This window comes from Desmodus rotundus, chromosome 10, assembly GCF_022682495.2.
Source record: "Desmodus rotundus isolate HL8 chromosome 10, HLdesRot8A.1, whole genome shotgun sequence".
NCBI lineage: Eukaryota > Metazoa > Chordata > Mammalia > Chiroptera > Phyllostomidae > Desmodus > Desmodus rotundus.
Window position 1 is genome coordinate 6,437,135 of NC_071396.1, and position 22,785 is coordinate 6,459,919.

Sequence of the window (22,785 nt, forward strand, 5' to 3'; positions counted from 1 at the left end):
GGAAAGGGAAGGGGGAACAGCAGGAGCACTCACCCATTTTTTTGTCAGCTTTGGCTTCACCAGAAATGTAACATAACTTTAAAAGTCATGGAATTTCCTGGCTTCACAGGAGACATAATTAACCCAAAATTTTAAAGCCACGTTCTGGGATAACTATCAATTATTATCTGAAATACATACACACACACTCTAGTTTGCAATTATATATAATGTATACATGTTCTAACACAAACTATAACTGCTTACTGATACATAAAGAAGTCTTACCTGTGACTGTGTAGTTCTCCCCATTGCCTGAATAGATTAGCATCCCATCCATATACAAAGAGTACTGTGTTATAACACCATTCGCCCTTTTGGGTGGATTCCAGGAGACTAACAAAGAATTGGGAAGGGACTTGGCTACTGGTGGCTGAACCTCTTGTGGGGCTGTGGGGAAAAAAAAGATTTACAGAGTCTAAGTTTAGTTTACTTTTCTAATTCAAACTTTTCAGACTCAAACCAATAAATCATGGAATAAACCTGAAATCCCAGGCACGGAAATGTTCCTGATTCGCGGGCAGCTTGTCAGTAATTGCTTTAGGAACAGCACTAAATAACTGTCCTGAATTTATGAGAATTTGCATCAATGATGGATGGGAAGGCTTGACACAGTTCACTTGACTGACTCGTTCCTTCATCAAAAGTGTTATTAACCTATAATCTCTACTCGGGGGCTATGTGGGTTGAAGCAGGTTAAACAGAGAGAGTCCCTGTCCTCCAGGAGCTTTTGATCTAAAATGAGCAATGCTGACGAGAACGGTTTGTAAAAGATATAAAAAAAGTATACATAACAATAGAAATAGCCGGAAAGAAGAAATTTAATTGTTTATGAAAACTACACTGTGTACAAGTTTTGTTTTGTTTTTTTTTTTAAGGGGCCTGTTAGTTTTCTGGAATGGTCTGTGAATTGGAGTCAGAATAACAGCTTTAAAAAGTTGACCCTACACATACCTATCGTTTGGTACATTGGCAATAAATTTAAAGAAAATCTAGAAATGGGGAATTCCTTAAACACTGGAAAGGAAATGAATGCGAACCGGGTGAGTAGAAAACTTTCAGGGGTACGGCTGTGAGGTAGATTTGAAGGGTACCAGGCAAAACCTGAGCAGAGGATGGAGGGGACATAGAGGAAATCATGGGACAGAAGACAATTTGTCCCGTCCTGAGGCTGGTGGTGCAGCTTGTGAAGGGGTGCTGATCACGAGCCCCAGCAGAAGCAACGACACATTAAGAAAAACAGCTCTTCTCAGTAGATTAGACAGAGAGAACGCTGAGCAAACATGGACCATGGGTCGCCACTGGTGTAGTCCAGGGGAGGGGGGCTGGTGCAGTCAGGTGCAAAGCACAAAGAATAAAGGGTGACAGGGAGGATTTTACAAACTCCTTTATTCTGTCACAGTGTCACCAACATGGGCATTGTCCTTCTCTTGAACACCTTCTGTGCAAGTGGCCCCTGCTAAATGACTGGAAAGAAGGGCTGGGAAGAAGAGGGAGGAAGGGGGTGGATGGATACTCAAAAAGAGAGAGACTGACTCTTCTCCCCTCAAGATCAAGTTTGGAGTCCCCTAAATAATTCTACAACCAGGCAGTAAAAGAAACACCCACTTCCTCTCACCTGGGAGAGACAAATCGGAAGGAACAAGGCTCCCAGCATCTCAAGAGCTGTTGCCCCTTCACGTGACGCATTCTGATGCTTGGGCATAGCTTCCACTTTGGAGTGCTGAAATGCTTTCTCTTTCTCACTGCCTTCTCAGCATATGCTTTCTGAAGCATTAATTCATGCCGACAGTGTGTAAGTTCCAAGTACAACAAAAGTGAGACGGAAGTGGGGAGGAACTGAGCAGTGATTAATAAGGCCTCAATTGGCGTTTGGAGGTTCCATCATACTGAAATAATTGTTGTCTGTGCTGGTGTTTAGCAGTTAAAAGAGACCATGGAAATCAACCGTTTGGTTCTCAATTTCATACTGAGCCATACAATCAATTCTTTTTAGTCAGACTGTCTCTAGATTTACTTCTGAGCCATAGTAAAATGAGGAAGCTTTCATTAATCTTTCAGATGCTCCATATTAATGACAAGGCTCTTGCATGAACAATGTAACAGCAATTAAAAAGCCCATTAATCTGCATTACAGCTATTAAAGATGCATGTCATTAAAGGGTATGGAGTTTGATTCATTTTCGCACACCCCCCCAAAAATGGAGCAATTATGGCCTGGCGATGCACTTTGTCATCAAATTAGGTTGGGGTTTTCCAGCAAATGGCCTTGCAGCATTTAGCTCTTCTCCTATTTTATTATTCATGACTGAAATGTGGAAGTCAAGACCTCTGAAATTACTTTACCTTCTTGTGGAGTAGAGATGTTGAATGCATGTGGGCTCTCAGTACAGCCGGCCAGAGTGCAGGCAGTTAGGGCTACCGTGTAGTTTGTGAAGGGTAGCAGGCCTGTCAACACACCTGGAATAGAAGGGGGAGAGAAGAGGTGTGCACATTTACCATACGCTGTCATAAAGACTATCATAGGCTGTGTGTGTGTGTGTGTGTGTGTGAGAGAGAGAGAGAGAGAAAGAGAGAGAGAGAGAGAGAGAGAGAGATAGAGAGAGAGAGGGGGAGAGAGAGAGAAAGGCACCAAGAGATAACAACAAACAACAAAAAGCATATGCCTCTTTATTTGCCTGTCTGTGTGCTCAGTGCAGAAGGGAGTAACTAGTGGGAAATAAAGTGAGACCAACTTATTGTTAGGACAGCTCTGAACAGCATTCACTGAATGTGTTCCCCAAAACATTAGCGCCCTGAGCTGCTTCCCCTGTCAAATGTTGGCTGGGGGAGGGGCATGTAGAGGTCAGGAAGCAGAGCCCATTGTACCCTGTAGCTGAGGCACATGTTGTCCCATTCCAGGACCCCGGACCTCCCGCAGAAACAAAACTCTTTCATTTTCTTTAACCTAAATAAGATTTTTCAATCGTATTTAACGAGAGTCCTTTGTATGCAGCATCTATTAACACACTTTAGGAAATACACTCCCAAGACTGGCTTCATTATTTTAACGGTAGGACACATATATGCAAACTGTTTGCTTAGGTGATAGCTAACAAATATGCAAATCAAGAGAATTGAACAATTAGCAAATTAGATAATTATGCTTTTGTACTTCTACTCCCAAAAATTATTAGTTAATTTAATTAAGACACCTGTCCTCAACAGAAGTATTACTCATGAAAGTGTTGAATTAAACTGACTCGGTGGTAGATGTATAAGATTTGTTCTGCAATTAAAAGTATCTGCAGAGCCCTGGCTGGGGTGGCTCAGTGGATTGAGCACCTCCCTGTGAACCAAAGGATCTCTGGTTTGAATCCTAGTCAGGGCACATGCCTGGGTTGCGGGCCAGGTCCCCTGTAGGGGGCGTGTGAGAGGCAACCACACATTGATTCCTTCTCTTTCTCCCTCCCCCTCTCTCTAAAAAATAAAACCTTTAAAAATAAAAAATAAAAAAGCACCCACAGAAATGAAAACATATTTTGTTTACTGGTCTTCACAATCAAGGCAGAAGCTCCTTATTTAGTTAATCCTGGGCATTAAAGAAGTATCAGAAACATAATTCCTATATTTATCCACCAGTGTTGTTCACTGCAGAAGGTTTCCAGAGCCGTCTTTAATACTAACCACAAAGATTGTCATCATTCTTATATAAAAATGGCCCCACCCATGGTATCCCTTCGTGGAGTAGCCTTCAGTGGCCTGGAGAATGCTATTGTTTTAATGTGTTAATAGTGGTAACAGCTTGCATCATTCATAGACACATTTTAACATGCATGTTTCCCTAGCCTCCCTTCCCAAGGGGTAATTTTACAAATTAAAAGCAAAGACACAGGATGACGCAAAGACCATGGCTATCGTTTGCTTTGGCATCGCAGCTCTCTGACCCCCGTCCCTGGTGTTGCCATGTCTTCCTTTCAGCAGCTCCCCAAGGGCCCCTCTGGGTACCAAATCCTCTCTCTGCTGCCCTTGGCAGCTTGGTCTTAGCTGATGGCCAAGGATGACAGCAAGCCAACGAACTAATACGCAAGCACGTGTGTCCCTCTCAGGCCAAGTTCAGTGGTCTCTAATTTCAAAATCCCCTCATGCTGTGACCTTCTGCTTTCCCTCATCCCTGCCACTGACATTGCCATTTCCTCTCGAATCTCCAAGACTGTACCCCACATCTCGAGCCCAGTTTCTTTCATTTTTCCTCCCACCACACCTCTTAAATGAAAATTTGCATCATTACCCATGTACCCTCCCCACAGGGTGGCGAAGAAGTTGATAAAAACATGGGTGCTCAGGCCAGGCTGGCTGGGCTCACATGCCAACTCTGCTACTGATTTGTCCCCCGGGACCAGGCAAGGGGTGCAGACCCCTGTGACTTAGTGTCCTTACCTGTAAACAGGGAGTAAAGTACCTAGCTTAATGAAGAGGCCCCACAGGCGTCATCCGTGAGATGAGGATAAAATCCTGTTTCCCTCCACGTGCCACCGTCAAGAAGAATCAGTTCAGGAATATGATGTGCCCGACACGGAGAAGTCTGGCACGGATTCATGTCAGTCCAGGCTGTGTTTGTGTCGCAGCCAGGTTTCTGCCTGTCCTGTACTCCTAAATACTGTACATGCTAGATCCCGTAACTCTTCCTCAATCCTCTTCCTCCTCTACCAGACTTTGCCTCCCTCCACGTCCGATTTCCGGACTTGTTCTTCTGAAGTGCTGAGATCTTCTTTCTTTCACTGACCTGACAGACTCCCCCATCTTCCTCTCACAGTTATTTAAATAGCTTCTCTTCTACAAGATTGGGTCTTCCGGCCTCTTTAAACACTTGCCTTTATTAGCTTATCAAGCCTCACCTCTCAATGATCTCATGACAGCAACAGACTTCTCATCTCTCCCCAAAGCTCTGGTGCCACACTTCACCCTGCAGGCCATGTGTCCTACCTGGTGTCCCACTCTAAGAATCAAGAGCATTTCACTCTCAACACACAATCCAGATCCGACATCCTAAACTCTTTCATCAACACTGTCTTTCCATGTCTTAATGCCTCCATTGTGATCCCAACACTCCAGGCTCAAAACAAAGGTAAGGCAGATTCTAGGCATTTTACTCTTGAAAATCTTTGACATTTGTCAGATCTTTCCTATTGCCAAGTAGAAATGTACAGCAAGGGTTTGAATAAGACAACATGCATGTCTGCATTGTGTAATGCCATCCAGACAGGAAATAAATCAGCCCACAGAGAATGGAAGGGTCCTACAGAGAGCAAAAAACGGTGTTGGCATATGACACTAGTTTCCTTTGGTCCTCACTTAATGTGTGTGCTGCATGTGAAAAACATCGCTTTGCATCATCCATGGGCATGACTTAGTTGAAACCCAGAAAGACTGTGTCCAGAAAGACACAGTGTTTGCATACAGGTCAGGGCTCTGAAATTTTTCGTATGATGATGCGTAATATTATCATTGAGAAACCATACAAAAGCAGTTCATCATTTTGAAATTTTGAAAACTGGCTCCACAAAATACCTTATCCTGAGATGTCCCCTCCCCCCCCTCACAACTAACAGCTGAAGTGCACTGTTGGACTTAGCAAGAACAGTATTATCGCAGACTTTAAGAAGGACCACACCAAACCAGATACTGGGCTCTCATTCACTGAATGGTCTTCGGTGTTTTATTTACGCTTTCCTGCCTTCACTGAAGGAGTCACTGTGTATCTACGTGCATCGTGAATTCTTTGCTAACTATGATTTTTGCCCTGAAAGGACCTTTAAACACAGGCTATGCTCCTTTCGTCAAACTGGCTCCCCTCAGCTTTGTGCTTTGGTGGAGTTTACCAAATAGTATTTTGTGGAAAAGTCCTGAAGTTCTTCAAGAAATTTCCTGAGAGGAACTATTGATAGATCATCTTTCAGACCATTTATCAAAGCACTCGCATTTCTTATTTCAAGGCACGTGAAACAATAACACATGCTGAGACATGAAAGCTGCAAAATAGGGAAAAAAAATAAAGGAGGAAGCTGATGTTTTGGTTCTTGCCAACTTTGAATCCCAGGAGGAACGTTTTGGGTAGTTGGTAACACACTCTTTCCAAAATGTGTAGTACTTGCTGAGGCAGCAATTTTTTCCTTATTTCCAGCAGAGATCCTACTCATAAGGTTGTGTCAGAGCCAAGGTTCATCAAAGCACTGGAATAACCCTCCCTAAACACAGGTTAGTTTGATCTGTTTCAGTAAGAGGAGTAGTGTAATGATAGAGTATTTTCTCTGTTGTCAGGTTCCAGTGAACAGATGGGTTGAGAGAAGGAGCTAGTCAACTAAACAAACGATCTTCACTCAGTCAGAAAAGTGACAAAGTCATCCCATGGTTGGGGACATGTGGATTATCTCTTTGGTTTCCTGGTATGGGAAATTGACCAGGATGGGTTAAAGTTGATGCTCATAAAAGTTCTGCAACTGCCAAAGGAAGCGCATGAATATCTTCTCCAAGAGTAAGTAAGGTAGCCCTTCTTGGACAGGTGCCTAGAGATCGTTGAGTGATCGACCCGCTGGCCTTGCATTAAGTGTCAGAATCACACTTACATTATATACTCTCCCGGAAAAAAAGCAGTCCTAGTATGGTAATATGTCATCATCAAAAAGTATTTATCAATTTTTCTTCTATGTGCCTCTGGGAAGGGTGCCTTGGAACATAAGTGATCTCAAGAAGGTTTCTACTCTAAGAAAATATCAGAACTAGAAGGAACATAAGGATAATAGCAATACATAGATTAATACATAAAGCAGAATGCCTGCAAATATTCATGGAAGCAAGGCATTTATAAAATCCAACTCTCCAGTCCAAGATGGTAAGAGATCTACACTTAAGTAAAGACAAAGAGCCCTCTCTGGTGTGTCTCAGTGGATTGGGTGTCAGCCTGTGAACCAAAGGGTTGCTGGTTCAATTCCCAGACAGGGCACATACCTGGGTTGTGGGCCAGGTCCCCAGTAGGGGGCGTGTGAGAAGCAATCACACATTGAAGTTTCTCTCCCTCTCTTTCTCCCTCCATTCCCCTCTCTCTAAAACTAAAAATAAAATCTTTAAAAAAATACAAAGAGAAAAAGGGGATAACCATTGAAACAAATATTTTAGTAGCTATCCCAAAATACTGAAAAATATATAGTGTGACATATTAATAAGGGAATTATAGATAGAAAAATATGGCAATGTTCTGTGTACACAGAAAACCCAGTAAGAGAATGTGGGGTGGTCTCCCTTTACGGCACTTGGGGTGTTTGTAATAAAGAAGTACATCCTAACAGTGAGAACTTTAAAGACTGGCTTGGACATAAATCTTTTTGGGACACATCACAGGGGAGACTTTTCCCCTTGAACCTGAGGCTGTCCCTACCTCTAGGCAGGCCCGATGAACTCTCCAATGCCCTTTCAGTCACCAGGCTCTGCGAAGAGAAAATGGCCCCAACCCTGTCAGGAAACCTACCAGCCCCTTCTGATAATGGAAGAGGGAGAGCTGAGGAAACATTCAATAAGCATAGAGGAGGCATTATTGATGTTTTAAAAGTGTTAGAACCCATGAAACACAGCAGCTTTGGTCCCCGGATTAGCATCATCGGCACCAGCACGACCAGAACTCTCAGGGCTAAGCGATAATGCATTTTGCATTAATGCTTAACATTGAGAAATCCTGACATGCCACACCAAGGGAGTTTGAAGGAAAGTTAAGCATATTCCCTTCGAATTGCAGCCCTGTGGGCCTTGGTGGGTGCAGAGAGCCCAAGCTGAAAGAGGGGCAGGGATCTGATTTAAAGGGTGGGGACACATCATGGGAGGAAGTTTAGAGCCTTATCCTGGAGAACCTTGCAATTTTAAAGCCCTCTACAATGACTTGGGCTGAACTCCCTGAATACAAAGGGTATGTCATTTTACATCTTTATTTGCCCTATCTTCTAGCAGCTATTATGGTCATTCACCAAGAGTGTACACTTGATGTTTGATCCCAAAATGAAGACTTTTCACCCTCTTACCTTTCCTCAGCTGTCTCCCTCACTACAAAAGAACCCCTCATACCCTACCTTCTCCAGGGAGCTAGCAAAGTACCGACATTGATTCTTTGGACCAATAAGATGATTACTTCCAACATTTTCCCCTCTTTGCTCTCACCTCAAGTTTCAAAGGACCTGAAGAGAAATTTTAATAATTGGAGGCAGCCCAACTAACCTAAGAGAGAATCACGGTGGAGCTGGCACCAGCTGTGGGGGCTCTCGGGCCTGTAACAGAAACCAGGGTGCAGAGAGAGGCAGGGAACAACAGCGTGACTAGCTCCGATGCTGAAATTTCACGATCAACTCCTCTGATTACATGCAGACTTCTATACATGCTCTGCCTGGACCGCCAGCCCACGACACAGAGCAAAATGGCAGCTTTCAAAACACCAAACAGAGTTGGAGCAGAGGCAGGGTCTCTGCTTCTGCTGACACACTTGAGCAGGCTCCACCCCCCTCCCCCACCCCACCCCCAGCTGCCAGGCTAGGTGTTTGGCCGGCATCCACTGTAATCTGTTCTCCTTCATTATGTTAATCTGTGGGCGGAAAGATTTCTGTCATCTTCGAATCGCTTGCGCAGCAACGGTAAACACCTTGGCCTGCCTGTAATTGGACAGGTGTCTGCTTTGATGTCACCTAGCTTTTAATTCAATTAAAGAACTGGCTGCTCTGCTCTCATTACCCACTCACTTTCCGCTGCACTTTGAGTCTGGCGGTGAAACCCCCGCACGCAGCAGTCGCCTACCCCGGGTCCAGAGTCCAGGGCAGGCTCGCAGAGATCACGCATAGTATTTCAAATGAACTCTAACGGTCCAAGAGTGTTTTCGCATCATCAAAGGCATCTGCCACAAGACGGAGACTCTGTGTTCTCCCTCCCTTCCTCTCTCTCTCTCTCTGTCTGTCTTTCCTTTACATTTTATTCTATCTAAACAGTGTCTTCTACCTACTGGCCAGTCGTAATTAGCAGCAGTCACAGTAAACAGAAAAGCTGCTTCTAGCTTCCTCTCCCCAGGGCTTTGCTCCATCTCCAGAGAACTCATCAGAGTACAATGGTCTTATTTATTTGCTGGCATCTCACATTTGGATCAAGACGGTGACGTGGGCAGGCGCAGGCATTTATTAAGAGGGCCATCTGGTGAAGGGTACCACACAGGCAGAGCTGCCACAGCTACCTGGGGACATGACAGGAGAACCCACTCTTGAAAAGAAAACCGGCCAGGGGAGGGAGGCAGAAGAGAAGGAGCCCTTTGTGGCTCCGGATTCTGTGGCAGCACTGACAAATTCTAATTTTTAAGTGTGCATCTCAGGATAAGTTCTGAGTTGCAAACCAATCCAGGATGTGGATTAAAGAGAGTAAATCAACCACCCGACACGCCCTGCTTTCTGCCCACTTAAAGGAACCTCGGAAAATAAATTAAAGTTCTAACACAGACATTTTGACACGGTGACCCCATGAAACTGAATAATGACATTTGTTAAATATGGATGAAAATTTAACGGTCTAGCAGAAACATATCCAGGATAACTCTCCTCTGGTACTTAGTAGCCCAGGAAGGTGGTGTTGGGTTTTTTTTATGTTTCTGGTAATATTTTAAATGAAAATAGGGATCCCTAATATTTAGAAAACAAGAGTCAATTTTCATTTTTAGCAAAAGGTGGAACTCTAAACACACGTACCTCAAACCTAAGGCAATCTTTTGAAAGCTCTAAAAACATTATTTTTTTTTTACACTTAATTTCCTTCAGGTGGACATTCTGACCTTTAAAAATTCTAGTAAGGAGTGAGGCAAATGATGTACCTTGGATCAAAGACTAAGCAGATTCCGCTGCTTAAAAATAGGGAAAAAAATTTTCTTACTCCGCTATTTTCTTTCTATAACATAGGCTCTAATCCCACTCTTAAAGAATGATTTAAACAATGATTTTAATTGACCTCAAAGCACTTGCAAGATTCTCCTGACATCCAACCTCATACTTTCCATCCATGCCTTTGTGGAAGGAACCACAGAGTCTCTGTCATTGTCATTCTAATTTCACAATAGGTGTGAAGGACCCACTCCTGTCAACTCTCTGACTCCAAGGGCTGACTCGGAAGTCACTAGAACTCTCCAAGAAAAGACTAGACTCAACTGAGCGAGGAGGCAGGCGAGGAGCCAGGAGGACAGGGAAGACAATGAGCCGCCCCTACTGCTGAGGGACCTGACCCCTGGCACAGAAGAGGAAGCTGACCTGTCTCCTGACTCCAAGGGTGCTGGCCTTGCCACTGACCAAAGCCCCAGTTCCCCAAGAAGGAAAAGGACTGGTTAAAGAAACATTACTAAAAATAACAGCATGCTTTTTTTATGGCATGTACTTCATTTAAAATACCTTAAAATGAGTTAAAAGACCCCAATTTATTACTAAAACCTGCTATGTGCAAACTGAAAGTAGCATGTTTATCTCAAAATGAGCAAGCATGCATGCCTATCATACTCCCTTACAAAAACAACCGATCCACAAGAAATGCTATCTGCATCAGTGTGTGTGTTGTTGATTGTAACACTGGACTTTTACCTATCAATATACAACATTTTTGAGTAGTTCCAAATACAATACAAATATTAAAAGGTCAGAAAAGTTAGAAAACAGACACTTTGAAGTGATTGTTCCTTTTTTAAAAATCAAATCTGAATGGTAACCGTGAAGTATTTATATCAAATACTTCAGCGGTACAGACATGCCCAGCTGATGACCACTATATGTGTATATTTATACACATGTATTACCATCATTTTGGTACAAAATGTTTCCAAAAAGACATCTACATTCTTCACTGCAAGTTATTACTGCACATAGTAAAACAAATAACTCGTAAAAATCTCTATCTGAAGATTTCACAATGTAAAAGTAGCTCAGGCACATTATGTATGCAGGAGAGTTAGACAAAGCTATTAACTCATCAACACTGCATTACCTAATGAAATTCTTCTACATTAGCTAAGCAGGAACATTACATCATTTCTATTTTTATTATTTATGTCATAGGCTATATTTTTGTCCTGTGAATTTTTCAGACCAATTTTTTTCAAGATTTACATTTAAAGAAAGAGTTTGCAATAAACTACAAATATGTAATATTAATTTATGAAGTACTATAAAAATGGCAGACTTCAAGTCATTTTTTAATACTATCAAAATGAATTTTTAAAATTTACTTCTGATGTTTGCCTATTGTGCCAGAGACCACTAAGTACCCTATTTTATACAATATATTCTCCTCTTCCTCCACAGTAAAGTAAAAAGATATATTTTTTTAAGCTGGGCAAATGGCTACTTTGAGTAAGGACATTTCCCAGAATTTCCTGCAGTGAGGTATAGACATGTGGCTAAGTTCTGAACATAGATTGTAACCAGAATTGAAGGAATAACTCCTGAAATATGTCTTTAAAGTGAATGTGCATATCTTTCCTCAACTATTCCTTCTTTCTGCTAGATGGAATCCAGACTGAATGGCTGAGCTCCAGCAGCCACTTTGGACCATGAGGCAGAAGCCTCGTCCGTAGGTGTGGCATAACAAAAAGATGAAAGGTATGTGTCTCTGGCCCTGTGAGCATGTCCCCCCAACATTGACTAACTGAATAGCTATGACCAGAGAGAGAAAAACTTAAATCTTCCTTAAGTCACTGTTATTTTGGGTTCTCAGTCTCTCGGCAGAAATTAATTAAAAATGAAAAACTCATCTATACTATTTTCCCTGCATAAAAATTTAATACTTTACATAATATAATGTTAGTAAGAGCATCTGGACTATATTTGGGTAGTATAAAAGCAGATTTTCTTATGTGCACTTTAGCACAATAGAAAAAAAAAAAAGAAAACAGCAACAATGACAAAACGATTGCTTTCAGCAGTGGCCTGAAACAGTGGCATCTTCCAGAAGAACTACCCCTAACAGCAGAGGCCCTACTTACAGACCTCTGTCTTCACTGTCCTACTTCGGCTCCCAGAGCTCCTGCAATAGGAACAAGGGGCAAGAACAGACAAAGCAGGGATAAATCAGGCCCACCAGGGAAAACAGGTCCCTCTCAGCTGGCCCTTCCTCTCCTCCCAGCATTTTGCAGTGTGTGGTCCATGGGCCCTCTGCAGGGGGACCAGCTAGAATACTGGTAATAGGCAGATTTCCTCTCCCGGGCCAAATGTGCAGGATCTTGTCTGTGGAGCCCAAGAATCGGCATTTTTAAGTAACTCAGGAATCACCTTATGATCCATATAGTTGAGAATCACTAATTACTACCACTAGCTGTGGAAGAGAGAGAAAAATGAGAGACATTTTTCAGTATGTAACCCATTTGCTTCCAGTAGATGAGCAACTAATGTATATGAAAACTGAGCCAGTTTTCACAGCAAAAGCTGTATTATAAATTAAAATATCTCTTTCTATATAAATTTAGATTTATTTGGGTCATCTGAAAGATTATTGTTGGTTATTCTGCTAAACCATGGGGAATAATAACTATTATTACCATCTATTATTCCATTTGAGAAAGGAACATAACTCCCTAGTCTTCAGTTCAATGTAATGCAATAAAAAAAAATTGAGAAAATATTGTCTTTGTAACAATTACATCCCTGGCACTATAAATTATGATGAAAAGTTTACATGTTTAAATACCTTAAGAAAAAAATATTGTATATGTGCAAATTCTTGGTAGAATCTCACATCCAATCGTCAAGTCCCTTTGCGAGCGGCCCTGGGTTGCCAGGGGAAGGCCAGGACCATCTCTCTGGGTGGCAGCTCTGCACGTTAACAGGGCTGGAGGGAGAATCAGCCAAGGCCATGCAGTTAATTGGAGCCCTTTGCAGGAAGCCTGAAGATACACTGGGATGGTAACTGCAGGCCTTCCTACCCTGGGGCTGCAGCTGAGGAAATGAACTTGCCAGAACTGCCTGCTCTGAACCCTGGCCTCCCCAGGGCACCGTGCCCGGACGCCGTGGCCCACAGGGGCCCATTTGCTCTTGAGTGGGGCTATTAACCCTTGGACTCTCCATGCTACTGGGATTTCCCTCACTGAATCCTCTGGTAGCCAAATTCATTAGTGGTAAATATTCTGTCTCACTATTCTATCCTCCCAGTTCCCTTAGTTAATATTCATTTTTTCCCATTTGCCTTCTGCATTTTGTAAGTGTGACCATCATGTATTACTTCTTCCCAATAATCATTTCACTTATTTTCATTGTCTATAGTTTTCCTTTGCTCATTATCTCTATATATTTTCACTATTTTAGCATTTTTCCATAGACAGTGAATGCTGTTGGTCCTACATTTTCAAGTTTCCATTGAGGGGTGGAGGCTGGTATAAGAATTTCTGGGTAAAATAGAGAGTTGATCACTGGTCAGATGTCACTCTTTGCCAGGGTTTCCCAATGCTGGCTTCACACTGAAAAAAAAACCAAAACAACCCTAAATGCCCACACCCAGTCCAGGCCCATCTGCAGGTGTTGCTGAGGAACCAGTATTTCTGAAAGCCCCTGGGAGCTTAGCGTGCAGCATGGCTGGGAACTAGTACCTTATAGGAATCCCAGTGTACTGACCAAAGGTTTATAAATACATGGAAAAACACAACACAAAGACAAATGAACACTTGCAGGGGAGTCCGAGGCGAACAGGATCTGAACCTGAGTCAAAAATGGCCTTGAGGTCTCAGCACCGTTCCTTTTGGAAATACCAGGAGGAAAGAAGGTGCAAATGAACCTGCTGACCCCCATCATAATTCCAGGGAAGGTTTTTATTGACAACTAGGTGTCCAGTGAAATAATTTGAAAATGATTTAATTTTCTTGAGCAAACCCCAGTCTGAAGACAAGTTTAGGGATAAGACAACTGAACTACAGGTAGGGGTGAGGCTGCATTTAGCTGCACGGAGGGCTCTGGGGAGCATTTAGCTCGAGGGAAAACATCTGTAACTCCAAAAGGAAGAAGAGAACACATTCAAATTAGAGAACATTCTCATGCTCTGGGGAGGGTTTAATTTAGGAAACCTGTACGTTTAAAAATCATCAGTTTCCCACTAGGCATAAGATCTAAAAAAATCTTGGAGTCCATTGAACAAGAGGGAGAAGGTGCATGTCAAACAAAAAAGATGAAAACTGAGAATACCGAGAGGGAGGCAGCAATCAAAACAAGCTGGATGAGGTGAGGAACAAATGCAAATTATATAAAAGACTGACATAGGAAAAAGTCTTTAAATGATCTTCCAAGGCTCAAAGAGGAGCTTCAACAGTGCACAACTCAGAAAAATGAAAGGGAAACAATTGTGAAGCAATAATCTAGAATTCAGAGACCAAATAGTATAAAGATAATTAATTTGTTGGACATTTACTATGTGCCTATTTATGAGCAAAATATTTTATTCAGGTAAGTTGTTTTTTATCTGTGTTTTTAAACTTGTCTGAGATCATACAGCTGACAAGTGACAAAGCTGAAATTTAAACCGAGACTGATTTGACTCTACAAGCTGTGTTCTGGACTACTAAAATAAAAACAAACTGGGAAGAAATAGACAATACGGAAAAGTGTTATTGCTCACCGGAAGTAATGATCCTATAAAAAACATTGACATTTCTAAGCCAAAAGAGACCCAAATCTGAAGATGAAAGAGTTGCTATGTAACAGAGAAAAAAAGCCAAACAAATTTTGATATATTTCTGAACTTAACAGGCAAAGAACCCCATGTGAACCAATAAAACTAAATTGCCTGTGCATCCAGTATCATCGTTTCCTTGAAAAAAATAAAACAAACAAAAACCAAATAACTTCCACTCTAACAACCACATTTACACATTACAATCTCAACAAAAGTAACCATAGAAGTGCTGAAGGAGCATTACTTTCAATATCAAGAGCAAAACTGCCCATGAACGACTTCAACTTCCCCATTTCCCTCCCTTGGTTCCTGGTCAACTCAACCACCTGGGAAAGCAGCCACCACCTTGCATTCCCCACACCCCTCACATCTCCACCAGATCCCACTGTTGGGCTCTCTACCTTCTCACCCCTCCTCTCTCACTCTCCAGTATTCCTTTCTGTTTACTGTGAAAGTCTCTGACTTTGGAGAATTATTCGAGCTGGCTTTGGTGCCTCTCAACTCATGCCTGCCCCGCAAAAAATATCCTGATTCTGTTCAATGAAAGTCCACCTGACAACACTAGAATTCTGTAGAATCTTTACAGTTACCTTCTACGTATGTCCTTCTCTAGTTATTTCACAACCGTGAACCACTACAGGGAAGAGAGCAAACCGGAAGAGGCCCAAGAGTTGGCACCAGAGGACTTTTGAAGATTTTATTTTTGATACAATAAGGAAAGCTCTGTAAAAAGCAGGAACAGAAAAAGAGAAAAGTAAAAAATAAAAATGAAAATAACGGTGAAGGCAAATGCCTATTACATGCTGAAAACCATTTTAAATGTTTTAACATGTATTAATTCATTTAAACCCTAATAACCACCTGATCAGTCAGAAAAGTACAATTACTGCACACGCTTGGTTGTAAGAAACTGACAGACATCCCACGTGGTAGATTCGGTTTCTTTCTGGTATGTGAGAGGATCGAATGCAAATATCCCCCGAGTGGGAAGAGGAAGGTAGGTTAGCATTTAGGTAGTTTGGGAAATATGAAATATTTAATAAGAAGAAGCTTATGGTAAAAATGGGGTGGGATTTGTGTCATTACTGAGGGCTCATTTGGAAAATGTAGACTGAGAATTTTTAGTGATAATCTGTTTTTGTTTTTGTTTTCACCAGCTCACTCAGCTACAACTTGCAGACTGGGCAACGTCAAACTGTGGATGATGTCAGGGTGGGTTTCTATCAGGACGTTAAAATAAAAACAAAGATATGAGTTTAAAAGAAAAACACTTTTGATGTTTTTGAGCTGTAGAGTGTCAAGAGTCTAGAAAAGGAAGGAAGGGCTGGAGCGGTTGGACCAATAGATACGCCAGAAAGACAATTAAGGCTATTTTAAAAGCCATATGATTTTTCAAGTCATAAAATTCTTTGACAGAGCAAAAACTGTTTTTTTCCCCTATCAGATTTTTTGATGCATTTTGCTTGTTTGGACAAAGGCTTCAATTTGACCCTTCACCCAAAGGTGCTTTCACATTTCTGGAAGCTGTAAACTGCACGCTCGAATTTGCCTTCGGGACGTGTGTGGTATGTGCGTGAGTCTAATTCACTCCAATGGGTGGGCACAGAATGCCACCCTGAGAAATTGATTCTTCACTGGTGTGCCCGTCAAACTGCTGGTGCTGACACTCCTCTACCTGGACGTAATTAGGTTTAATTAACAATTTTACAATAAATCACGGTGCGGTGAACTCGGGCCAGTCCCAAGGAGTAAACTTTTGTGTGGTGAACTAGGGAAGCTGGTGGCGAATATGCATATAGGATCGCTAAAAGATGTCTAGAGACTTTGAAGGGTTATAAACACCTGTGAACTAATCCTTTAGAGAAAAAGAGAATACCAATCTTGTAATGAAGCTATGCATAGAAACCATGATATTACAGAATTCTTCTTTTCATCCTAGGCGGGTACAAGCTCCCATCTCATTAGATGGGTCCTGTTTTTAATCAGGCAAAAATAGATGAATAATGAATGGGCTTGTGGGGAAAAATCTTGAAGACTGGTTTTACTGAAAATCACACAAACAGAACATTAGTAAGATTTACTTCCATAAGGCATCAGCTTTTTACCTGTGCGGGTGCTGGTATTGACAAGCTCCGACGTGGCAGCAGGCGTGCGGGGTGGGTGGGGGCTGCCACCCTCCTGGTAGGCTCTCAGGAGGTACTTCTCAATCACACCTCTCACCACGACGGGTTCATCCCAGGTCACTTCCACGCTGCGTCCGTTGATGCTGAGGACTCTGGAGGGAGGCAGCACGCTTTGCGGAGCTGCGAGAGGGTGAAAGAGAAAATAGAGGAAATGGCCGTGCTGAGAAGACTATGGCCTCATTCTTCACTTTTAATGGCCGCAGTAAATCAGACTCAACCATTAGCATAAATACAATTTATTAGAGTTGTAACTTTTCAGCATTGATTTAATATGACTGCACATCTTTAGCCATTTGGTTTAAGCAATATTTCAAAACCATCAAAACTCCATCGACATAACGTTCTTTGGAGGCTAATCCAGGTTTCCCCCAAATATTTAACATAGCTGACATGGTTTAAATATCTCTCATAAAGCAGGAGGTGGATGGTGGGCAGATAACAAGTTTAAACGATGTAAGGATAGACCCCTTCGAAGCAAGATAATTAGAGTGTTATTATACATAGTAGTTTGACACTTTTATATCTTCAACATGTTAGCCCAAAAAATATCACAAATAGGATGGTATTGTACTTGAACGTCTGATCTCATTGTCCAAATGCAACTGTTTCCATATTTAAAAATATCAGAATTCTATCAGATACGATATACAGATACATCACAAAGTGCATTCCTGGGTTACAGAAGCTTGTCCTCCCGAGGTTTGACACAATCATTTTCGGGGACATTTTCTTCAGAGTATCACAAAACACCAACAAGAAATGAGGAAGTTGAAAGCAACTGCAAAACCTCACTGCCAAGCTGTGCCCCCTAATTTTAACAATCCATACCTTTAACTACTTATTACGTGCTTCCACAGGGCTGGTCAGGAAAAACTTCATCACAGCTGACTGCATGGGGACACTGAGAAAACGCCCCAGGAAGCCCGTGGCAGGATGATGGATGAGAGACCTGCTCTGACCGCTCACGGACTCTGGAGCCCTGGCATCGGAGGACGTGGCCCCGGCCTTCCCACATCAGCTATCCTCCTGGTCAGACTTTACTGTTCAGACCGGTGAAACAGGACAGCATCCAGGGAAGCGAAGGGAGCACAAAGGATGGCGAGAGGAAGCCCAGAGGAGGAGAGCCAGTGTCTTTGCAGGTGAAACACCACAGGTGCCCACAGACAGCACACGAACCGCACAGTGGAGCTGCCAGCACAGGGACAGCGGCAGCGATGCTGATTTTATTAGTTCTGAAATGTGGTGCAGGGCAGAGTACAGGACGGGCTAACAGATGGTCTTCTCATAGGGGACAGAGCAAAACTGACTCAAAAATAATTAAATAGCGCAATTATTCTGCAACCCCCGGGAGCATGTAGCTGCTTGGTGTTGTGGTCAGATTGTAAATATGAATTTATGGCATAAGTTTTTGTGGTCAGATCATTGCTATAAATTCAGTGTTCTCTTTGCAGGCTTTCTCAGTGGCCCTCACAATGGAGACTGTTCAGCTATGTAAGCAATGCTCTTTCTAAATAACTGTTTACTGAATTAGGCTGAAAGCAGGCTTTATAGTGTATTTGTTAATAAGGTAGAGGAGTGTGAAATAGAGCCAGAGGACATTCCGGTAGCAAATGCATAGTTTATATCAGAGCTTTCTCCTAGCGCTGAAGTTGAGTAAGATTTTAAGAGAATATTCAATTCATTGTCTTGCCTACAAAGAGATGATAATTTAAATTATCCTGGAAAAGTGTCGAGCTGTCCTGTTCTGGAAAATCTGTACGGCAGGGATCTTCGAAAATTATTCTTAGTAGCTCATCTTGGTATTTAATTATATTTTACATGAACAAGATTCTGCAAAAGATGCCTGGGTTAGTAACCCATTGTTGATAAAAAGTAGGAAAGAATATGTTAGTGAAAAACGTATCTTTAGATAAATTGTAACTTGCTAAGGATAAACGTTAAGAGATTTAAGTGGCAATCATATGGAAATGGATTTGCCTTTCTGACAGATATTTGACCCAAAAGGGTAGAAGGGTACTGAGTCACCAAACTTTTTGTGATGAATGCATTCCTGTGATGACATTCTATAAAAGGATGTTTTGGTCACTGTCAGAAGCTCAACGCATTTATAAATCAGTTGTCTGCGATGAGATCTCATGTATTCTATCTAGCTCCTAGTTGTCTCCCTGCTAATGCAAAAAAAATTACATGAATTGTCAATTTCTATCCCGGGAGAGTCCTTCTAAGACCCTAAAGTCAACACCATGGCACACACGTGTCATGAGGGGACAGAAGACACGTGCTTCTGACCAGGGCACAGGTGTCGTGCACCTTCTGCAACAGGGAGGCTAGAGGCCGCTGCCCCCACTTAACGGTGATCCCGACTGCAGCTTCCTGGAAGCCTCTGCAAGTCCATGAAGGGTTCCTGTCCTTGGCCAGCTTCCTGCAGACACAGGCCCGTTAAATCCCTAAGACAACATGCATCTTCTTTCTGCATCCTCAGAGGAAAGAATCAGGCCTGGCCTGGTACTTATTAAGTCCTTGAAAAATCAAAAGCATCAATTTGAGCCATCAGCAGGTGCGTCTGTCACAAGCCTGCAAACACACTCCTTGCTTCAGGGCGACCATCTTCACATGCACAAACATGGATGTGGCACATACACATTTGCAGATAAGAATACTTACCTGTTCCTGTGGTTCGTCCCCGACTCCAATCGCTATAGACGGAACCGCCTTCGTGTGAGGCTATCACTCGATACAGGTATTCTTAAGTGGAAAGGAGGAGGATAAAGTAACATTAGTCAGGTAGACGAGGGGTGGGCTGGCAGGAGGGAGGAGGGGACGCGGAGGAGGTGTGTAACAATCCACCCCGGGCACCTCCACGTTACCTGTGAAAGGCTGGAGACCGTGCTCGCGAACGCTCTGCTCTCTTCCCCGGTACACAAGGATGGAGTCATTTCCCCTGCAGTTAACTTCACTGTCACTTGACAGGCACCCGTCCAGATTGACTCCGACAGCACCGCTGGACACGGACGCCAAGTGCACGACCGCACCCCGTGCAAACGCAACGTCCTTCATGCAGCCACCGAAACCTGGCAAAGGTGAGAGAGGTCGGCATCACATGGAGGGCTGGGGTCATTCATTATCTATCACTTTTGTCCTCTGCGGCATGTTTTCATGGGTGGGGGGGGTGCTTTAGGTAACAATTTTTAAACTTGCAAGTGTCCTTTGCAAACTCCTTGATGTCTCCTCTTGCTTTTTATCAGGCAAAGTTATCTCAAGGAAATAATGTTATTTTGAAAAAATACATAAGCTGATAAGTGTAATTCAACTGACTTCTATTCAACTGAAAGTGTTTGTTATGCACATTTTTCTCATTGTCTATATGACACTGAAATAAAATTTAGGCAATTCCACGTTATGGCAGGGGGTATCCACATACCCCACAATTCTAACAAATGAAGTTCCCTGTAAAAGTCAGGGGTTATGGGCCAAAAAATAAATATTTGAAGTAGCATAATTATTCAACAAGATCTTTGGGGGGGGGGATACCCTTAGAGGATATTATGCATGTTAACAGGAGGGAGAATAGAGTTTCAAAACACTCTAGAATCCTGGGATATTGCAAGGAGTTCAGTAACAATCGTTCTGGAGCCACAGAATCCCAGTTATATCTGCAGACAGAGATGCTGCGGCTGGGCTCGAGCGTTTTCATGGCATCCCAGAACCGAGGATATACACGGTGGTACAAGTTTTGGGTTTATGTTAGCAAGACAGGGACCAGGTGCAGCAACGGCAACACCCAAGGTTTCCCTGAATGTGTCATCTGCATGGCTGACTCTAGCACGGCCATGGTGCAGTGCGAGTTTATGAACTCGAACACAGAACACGGAGGAAATGCATTGGGGAAACCGTGGGGGCAGCCAGCCAGGGACTGGCGGTGGCTTTGAATCCCATGCTAGTCTGTACAAACAGAGGTCAGCTTCATGAGGTCTGGCAGCCCTCTGCTCAGAAACCTACTCTAAGAGGTAAAAGAAGAAATGGGCAGACTGCCTCTGAGGTCGCTGTCGCACACACACGCACGCCCATTCTGAACAAAGCACTGTCAAGTTCAAAAGGCCCCAAGCACGTGATGAGCTCTTTTCAAGACTAAAGCACCTCCACAGAAAGTGGAAATAAACCGTCAAACAAATGCTGAACAGTAAAAGAAGGTAAGAGTAACAACGACCATATCATTCTCTTCAGCATTTATATGATGTCTTATTATGGCTCCAAACGCATTGAGTGGCAGCCTCTTCCCTTTTAAATGCCTTTGCTATTATTATCCACCCTCTTTTAGGTCCGAGCGATCAATACTGCTGTTCTATCTTGGACACACAGTAGACACTCAGTAAGTTGGGTGAACTGAATTGAAAGGAATGCAGCTCAACAAAAAAGCATCTGCTTGACAATTCAAGAGCTAAGAATTCTAATTTCTCCACCAGTAATCTTCTGATGGCCCGGAGATGAATCCCCTAACTTCTCTGCAGCCTGTCGGGTTTCCCTGCCCATGAGACGTCAGCAGAGGAAAGGCGGCTTTGGCAAGCACTGAGATGTGTTATAGGAAACGTCCCACTACTGGTTAAGGGGCAAGGAGTTTCGATTTGCAAGATGGGAAGAATTCTGGAGCTGATTGCACAGCAATGCGAGTGTGCTTGATGCCACAGAGCTGCATGTTGAAAATTAGCTAATATGGTAAAGTCTGTTGATTTCAGCACATTTTTTAAAATTTTAAGAAAAAAGTCTTAAAGATTAACCTACAGGATGGAGTTTTCAATATGGGGAAGGACACTGGCAGAGTCTTCCCTCCCTACATTGATAAAGAAAATGGTCCAGAGTCCCAGCAGGAAGCCTGCAAAGTCTAGTCCTCGTAGGGAAGTGGCGCTCTGCTCACAGACCTCACTGGGGAAGGCACCTGAGCATCAGTGTGGGTCTCACTGGACCCCCTTGGGGCAGAGCCTTGAGAATGAATTTGTGATGGTCTTTCAAATCTGTGCCCTGGGAAACACTCCCCCCAGGAATGCCCCCTGACTTCCTTCCGTATTTGAATGGCTTGTGAGGACAAGAAGCGGGGAGAGGACCTGTTTGCGGGAGGAGAGTAGACTCCTCCTTTCCATGTTTCCCTGCCTCTGTGGGAATCAAAAACAAACAAACAAACAAAGGCTTCCACTACTACCCCACCCTGAGGCCTCCAAGTAACTAAAAGGTGGCCCAGAGCTCCAGGTTGACGATTCAGCCAGGGGTCCTTCTGGGGGAAGCTGCCCAACCGCAGGCTCTTGCCCTGGTAGGAAGGCTGCTTCCGCCTCCACTCCTGCCCCTCCACAGAATGGAACCTGAGGCTACCATGTGCCACACCCAGGCACTCCCAACCTAGAGGTCAGGGACAGTCCCACGTGATAGTTCTAAGCTACCTGCCTGGGATCTGAGGTGGTATATCTTCAGCAAAGTATGTCAGCCAGCATTTCCAAAACACAGAGAAACATTAATTTGCATTTGATTCAAAGAAACATGACAACATTAATGGATAAAGGGGGAAAAAAGAGTCCTAACAAAATAGAGCCTCTGAAAAGAGGTGCTAATTGAGAAGCATAGGAATATTTTTAAGACTGTTGTTAATGGACTAAAAAATACAGCACGTGAACATGATTAATCTGAATTACAATTTAAATACTTCATGTATGCAGCACCTCCATATAGTGAATATTTTCCTGATCTCCACATAAAACATGTAGTTACTTACAAAGATTACTATCACTCAATGCATCTGAGCTCGAATTGTAGGGGACACTGTCATAAAATATGCATTTTAATAACATTTCCAGGGAATTCCAATATATCTTGGATGATAATAATAATA

The 22,785-nt window shown here is 42.9% G+C and overlaps 1 protein-coding gene across 1 annotated transcript in view; it reads right to left on the minus strand.

Annotated features, from left to right (window-relative positions):
• The window catches only part of USH2A (usherin), a 499,855-nt gene that overhangs the window by 268,683 nt on the left and 208,387 nt on the right, over nucleotides 1-22,785 (minus strand). The window contains exons 28-32 of the mRNA XM_053912470.1: nucleotides 19,778-19,981; nucleotides 19,575-19,655; nucleotides 16,833-17,030; nucleotides 2,386-2,499; nucleotides 268-429 (exon numbers count right to left, since the gene is read on the minus strand). Of these exons, the coding sequence (XP_053768445.1) occupies nucleotides 268-429; nucleotides 2,386-2,499; nucleotides 16,833-17,030; nucleotides 19,575-19,655; nucleotides 19,778-19,981 (759 nt within the window). The remainder of the gene's footprint in view (nucleotides 1-267; nucleotides 430-2,385; nucleotides 2,500-16,832; nucleotides 17,031-19,574; nucleotides 19,656-19,777; nucleotides 19,982-22,785) is intronic.